Raw genomic sequence first — 9,483 nt, 5'->3', positions numbered from 1 at the left:
ATCATACTATTACACTTATGTGACAACTAGTCAAACGCTATGTCGTGGTTCAACTCGTCCAACTCTGTTGCAGACAGTTTACTTGAATTCAGTGGCACAATGTGCTGTCCGGATTGACAGTTGAGTAGCAGCACGCAAGCCATTAAGAACAAGCAACTGAAAACACAGATCACCACAGAGATGCAATGCAATTTAGAATGGTGTTACCTTGCCAGAATTCCTTCATAGGTGAAGCGGCTGCTCTTTAGGGCAAAGTGGATTAGCAGGCTGTGGAATCCTTCCAGACCAAATGTCTGGGCCTTGTGTGATGCCCGTGGAAGGTCACGAAGAAGATGTGGTGCTGCCAAAATACCCCTCAGGCGCAGGAAGGACTCCGACCCTTTGAAAATAAAGTAGCTTAGTTGCAATGGAGCTTGGAAACAAAGTAGCTGGAACCATGTATCTGTCTGACAGTAAGAAAGAATGCAACTGATCGACACTGTAAGTTAGCAGTAGCATGCAAAGGGCACTCAATATAAAATACCACTTAGGAAGACAGTAAATGTTAACTATGTACATCAGTTTCAACAATATGATGACAATAATGTTATGGTGCACACAGTGTTATGTCTGAAAAGTAAAATGTAGCCTTAAAGTTTGAAATAGAACCAACTCTGCTATACATGCTTAAAATGTGAGCGATATTGATGGTACAGAGTGTGCAAATATTATTCTGGAAACACTTCATTTAGTGACCCTACATTAATTTGAAAATGTGTAGGAGTGTGCGACTAGTGAAATTTGATCTCGAATCGAATCACATAGTGCCGAATAGTGGCCAAGAATATCAAATAGGTATTGACACGAAATGTGTACCGCCGGTTTCGGCAAGGCTATGGAAAAATCGGGGACGCTAACGACGTGGTGACAGCTTTATTACGCACTTGTTCGGGGGGCTTTTATTTTCAGCTTTTATAGGCATGCAAGCATGTTGACAGAAGAGCCCGCCATTCCAGTCAGCAGCGCCACTTCTAACGACTAACAAAGGGGGGATACGGTAGCTAGAACCCCCCCCCCTCTATAGTCACACAATACGGCGGCTCATCTAATAACAGTAGGGGTGTGCGAATATCAAATTTTTCGAATACGAATCGAATACGAATATCCACCTTCGAATATCGAATATCAAAGGAAAAATGCCTCCACAGTAACAATATTTTATTTAACATGTAGCTATTTGATTAACAGCCTGACTGGCAACACAACATACACTGCTATCTCCAGAACACAATGTCCAGGCTAGCACAATGCACATCACAACACAAGCAAATATCACGGCATAATGAAAGTAATGACTAGATGTTATCATGAAGAAATATGAGTTGCTCCACATGATCAGGCAGCAGGCACTCCCTTGTAAGAGACAACCCCCCCTGCCACTGAAAAGGCACGCTCGCCTGGAACAGAAGTGGCTGGTATAGGGAGGTACATGGGGCAAAGCTTTGCCAGACTGGGGTATCTGAAGGTGCCTACAGTCCGCCACCAGTCACATGGGTCACTGTCTTTCTTCAGAAGTGGTCCCGCATAGTGAACGAGTGGTAGTGCGGCACGTTACGGCCGCATAATATTGCAAATGCACGGTTACATGATCGCCAACAGCGCTGAACGTCGGAGATGCACCACCAATAAATCATATGTATTGGGGCGCTAGTCGCAGGCAGATATTGTGCCTCCGTGTACTTACGATCTTTATTGCTCTTCTCGGCAACGTTTTTAGCGATACGAATGCAGCAGAAATGTGGAGGATGAGTTATTTTATGCATGATAATGGAATCGCATATTCGAATTTTTCAAATATTCGAAACCTTCCGAATACACAATTTTCGAATCGAATACGAATATTTCGAATGTAATATTCGACGAATATTCGAAACTTTCGAATATTCGCACACCCCTAAATATCAGTAATGTGCTTCATCGCCATGGGTGCTCTTGACCCAAAACACAGCAATTCACAGCAGTGTTTTAACTGAGCGCCGCAAGGATGAGTTTCTGAACGAGTGATGCGGTGCGGCACTGGCAAGTGCGCAGCGTGAACAAATTTTCACATGTGAAGCCAATCACCAAGGGTTTCACGAGCCAAAGTCATGACTACACAAAGTACGTGAGTACACGGTCTTACGGCACTTGTGGAATACACAACCGAACTACGCGAGATGTAGGTACCTTTGTTTCGGAAGCGGAGTTGTGAATGGCTGACGGTGCGGAGATGACAGCCTCCTTTAAGGTAAACATGCGCTCGCTTCTGAACCAAGCTATGGGGGAAAGCTTTAATAAAAGGCCTACTGTAACGACGTTAGCGTTAGTTTTAGCCATCCGACCCTAACCAAGTTGCACCATTGGTTTTTGTCGCGTTTTAGATATTCGTCCTGTTAAAGTATTCGAAACTTCAGTACTAGCTAATCAAAAGTCTAATTGAATTATTCGATGTACTATTTTATTCGAATTCGAAACTCAAATATTCACAGACCCCTAAAAATGTCTTGCGGGACCCCATTCCCTAACCTTATTGTGCAACTGACAAGTCACTGAGAAGGAACACCACTTGGCACAAGCCTTACAATGTCTCCTTTCATCATTTACTGCTATAATGACTACAAGAAAGAGAAGTTAGCTTTATTAAAAAATCAATATTACTGGGCGCTCTTCTTTGTCAATGATGAACTAGAATGCAATGATAAATGCTGTGCTTCTCTAAAAAGAACAGCTCACAGACATAAATCCCACATTTACTATCTTTATCTACAGTCAAATATTATCCATGTTATACTTTGAATCGTAGCTATAGCGGAGGTTGTCTTTAATTTTAAACAAACCTGCATGCTAATGATGGTCATTGAACCTTAACATGACTTATAGTGCAGTGAATAAAACCATATAAACATAATAAGTTTGTATGTGTTAACGACAATGCCATGTATAATAAGACTAAGTACACAACCCCACGCTTTGAAAGCCTGATGCAATGGGGCCAAATCCTCTGTAAAGGCATGACAATTTGTGAAAGTTTTTTTACCTGATTCAAACCAAACCGTTGTACACAGACAGTCAAGTTAACACTTAAGGAGAGTGCTTTACTTTTTTACTCGTTAAGTCTGACCACTGCAGGTTACACTTCAACTTATTTAGGTGTACAAATTTCTCTTCGTCTCCTAGTAGTACCTACCTTCGACCAACCAGTCACGTTCTGGCAGCTCGCCGTGAAAGCATGAAGGGTGCAGAGGGTCAGGGTGACTATGTACGTTGACAATGTGTCGGAGAATGGACAGCCACCTCGCCAAGAACAACGCCTCATTGCCCTTACTGTTGATAGCACACCAATAAAGATGGCGAATGATGGTCTTTCGCCACCCAAGCACGGATTCATGCTGCCTTGTCCTCCCCAAGGCAACAATCTTCTTCTTCAAGCCTATGTGAAACAAGTAATGCAAATTTCTATAACAAAGAAAAAGACTGCAATGATAACGCATATATTACAAAGCTGTGTTCACATTCACATTTGAGCAACATTGAAAACACAGATGGGTTTACCTTTTCCAATGTGCCACAAGTCAAACAGGTGGCATATTGCTGGATAATACTGCTTCATGAAGGCTTTAATTTCGGAGTGGCGATCAGTGACGAGAGACTCAATCTGCAGGCCAAGACGGATCAGCTCGTGAAGTGCTCTCTGCAGTCCTTCTCTTTCCATTCGGTTGCTGGAAGCAACTTCTGTTGACTGCAACATAATACAGAAGCCATTTGTGATGTCGCAGAGAGGTTTCAAAATGCATTACCTGAACATAAGCCACATCATATAGTCCTACCTTGTATACATCATGAAGTTTACTCTGTGACTAACTTCCCTTCATAACTTGGCATCAGAAAACGATAACTTGATTGCCAATCATTTGATTCCTTACGGTAATCAGTAGATGTTTACAAACAGTAATGACACACAGATACACACCTTTGGCTAATTTATAGCCGAATTTGTGGCACATAATTTCACAATGTCAGTGCTTCAGAGGGAGCAACACAGAGGGCAGTACTTTTCGTCACAATACCTTGCTGTGATACAACGTTCATGCTTCTGAGCTTTAGGAAAGGACCGACCATGACGACACCACATAGATACAGGGCGAGGAAAAAATTATGCAGCTTTTAACATGGTAGTGAGAGAGACGTAACGAAAATGACCGAGGGGTTATAGTTGAGGAGCACTTCTGAGTGACACAATCCTGGTAGCCGAGCATTTTGTACCAAACTATTAAATTCTGTATCGAGAGTTCAGACATTTTCACATTGGTATCTGCTTAGGGCATGTAGCCACTGTCCGCCAATCTCAACGTTCTCTTTGCTACTCATTCCTTCCCATTCTATGCAAACTGTATTTCCTCGGTATATCTCCCTCAAAAGCTGTATACAGTCGTCGCCTATGCCCATTCCTTTCAATATATGCCACACAATTTCCTGATTAACGTTCTCGTACGCCCCAGTGATGTCTAGGAAAGCCACGTACAAGGGCCTATTTTCTATTTTAGATATTTCTATACACTGAGTGAGAACAAACAGGTTATCGTCTAACCGCCTGTCGACTCGAAATCCATTCTGGAGTTCTCCCAAAATATCGTTGTGTTCTGCCCACGTTTGTATTTTCATTTTTACTGCTTGCATCGCCAACCTGTATAGTACCGATGTAATGGTTAGTGGTCTATACGAGCGAATATTATCCTTTTCTCCCTTGCCTTTATAGATTAACTTCATTCTACTTTTTCGCCAACTATCCGGTATTTGCCTGTCCTTTAAGTTTTTCTACAGTTTTCAGCAGTGCTTCTTTAGCGCTATTTCCTAGTTCGTTAATGAGGCTAACGGGAATCCCATCTAAACCCGCGGCAGTGCGCTTTGAAATTTTTCCTTCGGCCTTTTTCCAGTTCAAATTCTCCAGTTCTAGCTCTTCCTCGGTTGCTCTCTTTGCCACCCTTTTACTCACCGGGGAAATCCTCTGGACGCTCTTTTTAAACGAATCAGCTGTTACCTTTCGGATGTAACCTAGCGCTTCATACCCTTCCAATTGATTTCCTCTTTCATCTACAATATGTTGTTGCGTTGTGACAGACTTCCAACCTAGCGCCTTTATGTGGCTCCTAAATATCCTAGGTGCGGCCTCCTTTTTTTCATGAATCTCTGTCACTCAGCGTTCACTTTCACCTTTAATTTTTGCCTCGACCAATTTCTGTACAATGGATTTTTTCTCTAGATATATTTCCCATATTTCGTTGACTTCGTCGTGCGGTCGCTTGTGCTTTTATGCCCTTCTATGATTCCGTGATGCTTCACGCCGCTTCTCAATCGCTTCCCAGATTTCTTTGTTCCACCAACTTTTTGGCTTCCTCTTTCCTTTCCAGCAAATAGTTTTCTTCTCTCTCCCTATCTCTTTCGTCACTAGATCTAACAGCTCACTGTACTCCCAGTCCTTGCCTGGTAGTTCGTCTACTTTTTCCTCGACTCTTGCAGCTATATTTGTTATTTGTTTGTCATTTAGATACAAGCTGCCAAACTTTCATTCTATATGTTCTTATTTTCAGTTTTATATCCCATTTGTAATATTATGCGTTTATGATCACTACCCAAGCTGTTAATGCCTTCCTCGTCTATTCTCATCTCTCTAAGTTTGTCATATATTCCTTCTGTCATGAGACAATAATCAATGTTCGATTGCCGGTTTCCGACTTCCCACGTGATCTGCCCCTCACACTTAGGCTCCACGTTAACTATCTCAAGACTATGTTGCTCGCAGAGATCTAGCAATAACTTGCCATTGGTGTCTGAATATCCGTCAAGGTCATGAATGTGAGCGTTCATGCCCCCTAGAAGGATGATTTCGGCCCCATTATCAAATTCCTTAATATCCTCACTCATGCAATCCACTATCTCGTGATTCTTTTCTCTGCAATTATTTCCCATCCACAAGTAGGCAACCCCTAGCCACGTTTTCTTTCCAGCTACTGCGCCCAAAACCCAGATGTGCTCTGAACACGTCTGTTTCACTCTAACCCATTTGGCGCCACGGTGAATTAGCATTCCTACACTCCCACCTTTCCTTTCTGATATGATCCTGTTGCACCCTTCCCAAATTCGGGGCATGGCCCTCCTCCATCTGGGAGGGCCATGCCCCGAGTGCCACCTTCTGGCTACACCACTGCCATCTGGTGTTCTGACATCGCACAGTATACATGGGCCTCTAGCATTCGCTGCCATTGAAATGCGACCACAGCGGCTGGGATCAAACCCGTGACTTTTGGTTCATCAACAAGCCCGCATTGTTTTAGTGATTTATGGGAAAATTTTCCCCGCTTCTCATAAAGCCAGTTCCCCTTGCCTTGTGTGTCACGAGGTTTTTCGTCACGTGAAAGTTTTTCTTCTTGCCTGGTGTACTCTCCTGAGCAGCGTTTTGTTGTGCCCTCATGATTGTTACGACATTCAAAGGGTGAAAATCTTTCACTTCAATGCATTGTTATTGGTCTCACCTTTTTTTCTCGGACGGAGGGGGGTGTGCGGCACCATGTTATTTGTAACTGTGGTAAATGCGTGATCACCCTGCTGGGTGGAACAGGCAACAATGGCATGTAATCTTCCCCTACGTAGGACCTTTCAGCTCGTTTCATTGGTGGCATTTTGCACCGTCAGTGGCGAGTGAAATGAGGTCATGTGACACTACGAAAATCAAGTTGAGGGTGGGCATTTTTTTTCTTATATGTCAAATTTTCTAGGCTGAATAACTTCAGATTATGTGCCGCTGTCACTGCCGCTCTTGCTGCATTAATCTTTGCATCCTTCAGTCTACGCAACCCGTGAGTAAAAAATGGGGGCTTCAATAGTGTTAGAGGGCCCCTTTCACATTCCTGCTGGCAGGCATGCCAGCTAAGTGTTACTGTAGTAGGACATTGCTTAGCGTTAGAACGCTTCCAAATCCAACACCATTTTGAACATGCTTTCTGCGAGGTATTGAAAAATGGCTAATCGCACTGCTTGGTTATGTAGCTTTAGACAATGCTTGTAATATTCAGTTACTTGGCTTGGTACAGTGGCTATGCCTGGCTCACAGATGGATAGCCATAACTGAATCCCACAAGGGCCAGGAAATTTTGATATGAGAAGTGCATTTTAGGCAACGTGGCCACCAAAACACAAACATGGCCAGCAGCATTCATACACTCATGTGCAACACAATGAAACATAAGAAACCACGACATACCTTGACAAGCTCAATGTGCAAGATTTTGTTGAGGTCAGTATCAAGCAATGTGTACGTCCCGAAGTCTGCTGAATGGCCCGGCGTGTCACACCTGCCATCACCTGCTAGTGAGCGTGGCTGGTGCTTGGCCTCTTCAATTAAGGTCCTCTGGTGGGAGTGCCATGCCTGCACAAAAAGAAGGGAATTTAAAAGCAGGTGTTCCTGCACAGAAATGCACAATAAAGTGGATGGGAGGATGACCGCTGCCGTAGTTTAGCTGGCAGAGGATCTGGCGCATTATCTAAAGGTTGCAGGTTCAGTCCCTACTGGCAGCAAGACCACTTCATTTTCTTCATGTTTATATCACAATTACAACAATGCAGTTAAGAAAGTACAAATAACGTCTCCTATACTTCCCCTGGTTTCGTTGTCTGAGGTTTTCATTAAGGTGATGACTTAGGATGTGTAATAAAATATGGTGCTCCAATGTAATTCTACTTTCACTGCAGACTTGCCGTCAAGTTGCCTGCCAAAACCTTCTGCATAATCTCCTTAGGTTTGAAACATCTTATCTACAAGAACTTAAACAAGAGCTGCATGCTCTGGTGTATAGCTCAGCCTGCTGCTAAAAGAAACAAGCACTTTTGTTGCGGTCTTGAATTATCTGCTCTGGCAAGCATCAAAATGTATGGAGCCGCAGCAAAGAACACGTGGCAGGCTCCTGTGTTTCCTCGCACTATGCCTGCAATGTGCATCTGTGCTGCTCCAGCCAACAGCTCGTGACTGCCACGGTTTGTGCCAGTTGCAAAAATAAAAAATCAAGGACTTTCAAAGCCCTGTCAAATGAATCCCGGATGAGTACCTTACTACAATGTTTCCAAAGTGTTCTGGATACTTTCATTGCGCTAATGTTAACCAGTTACAATTTTATCACAACTAGCCGGCTTTCATACCTTCAAGATAAGAAAATTAGTTTCACAACACAGAACAAAGGTGCACAGCATTAATGCTGCAAAAGTCTCTTTTGATGTCTAACTACAGAGAGACAAAGTTTAAAGTCAAGTTCAAGAATAAAATAGGTAACAGAAACACTGATACCCACACTAAAGTAAAATTAGAGTACACTTCACTATGATACTTTGATCAAGCTCCTGCCTGTTATGAACAGGACACGGAGTTTGTACAAACATGCTGGAGTGTTGATGGTTTGGCTCAGTTTAAAACATGGGACAAGATATCTAACTTGTGCAACAATGAAAAATTGCTGCAAGTACATTTAATGTTAAAAACTGCTTATTACCTGTGCTGTAACCATTCTGCATTTGCAATTTATGAACGTCTTTCAAAATGTGCTACTACAGTTACAAACTACCGCAGCACTGGCTCTACCGAGGTGTTAGAGGCTTCACTAAGTACCAATACCAAGGCTTTCAAGGCCCTGTATGGACCCTGAGAGTCTTAAAATTGAGAGCTATTTATTAGTTGTCGCACTAACAGTAAGTCAATTGAACTTAGACATGAGCTCAACCTTGATACGAACGCCGTTCATGACAGTGGCAGAAGTGAGAAGATTCAAAACCAAAAAGCAACACCTCTGATACTAATTGACATTACATTACTGGAATTACAAGACAATGTCGAGCCAACTAGCCCCTGTTGCAACCTTATTAGCACTGGTACTAACCTGTTCAACTGCTGGAAGTAGATAGCACCTCTGGTACTGAAAGTACTGTGTCTTCTGCAGCGACTGCACCCCCATTACAGAGAGCAGGCGTATGACCTTAGTTGGGCTGCTCCCAGTAAACAGTATAGCACAGCTCAACAGCAAATTGCCAAGCGGCTTTCCTTTAGCCATTGGCTGGCTACACCACTTTGTCACATGGTTTCCTGAACATTTCGTGGTCGTTGAAATCATCGTTCCACTTGCCACAATGTCGACCGTGCTTCCCGATGCTCCACAAATCTTGCAATGGTGCAAGAGTTCCATCAAGCACGACTGAAAGACGATGTATTTTTTTTCAGCCACTCCGTCTTCACCCAATCCTTGCGCAGGCAGCCTGCAAAGATAACGTAAAATGCTCATTCATTAGCAGCTTCACTCACTGCGCAAGAACATGCAGGAAATAAATTGTATTTTAAGGAAGAATCCTCCATGCTAGCAGTAAGAACAGTCTCTAGAATTGATGTTAGTGAAGATTTTTCACCTAGCGTATGACTTGCATGAAAAG

The 9,483-nt window shown here is 43.1% G+C and overlaps 1 protein-coding gene across 1 annotated transcript; it reads right to left on the bottom strand.

The window, feature by feature from the left end:
• Window positions 1-26: 26 nt before the first annotated feature.
• LOC119376908 (uncharacterized) lies at window positions 27-9,312 on the bottom strand (the record flags this gene model as incomplete). The annotated part of the gene is made up of 6 exons (XM_037646577.1): window positions 27-156; window positions 208-379; window positions 3,206-3,448; window positions 3,571-3,757; window positions 7,277-7,441; window positions 8,940-9,312. Coding segments are annotated over 6 exons (1,270 nt in total), but the record flags the coding sequence as incomplete, so codon positions are not given.
• Window positions 9,313-9,483: the final 171 nt, after the last annotated feature.

This window comes from Rhipicephalus sanguineus, unplaced genomic scaffold (assembly GCF_013339695.2).
Source record: "Rhipicephalus sanguineus isolate Rsan-2018 unplaced genomic scaffold, BIME_Rsan_1.4 Seq272, whole genome shotgun sequence".
NCBI lineage: Eukaryota > Metazoa > Arthropoda > Arachnida > Ixodida > Ixodidae > Rhipicephalus > Rhipicephalus sanguineus.
Note: the sequence above shows the minus strand (reverse complement) of the source record. Positions and strands in the feature narration are given on the sequence as shown.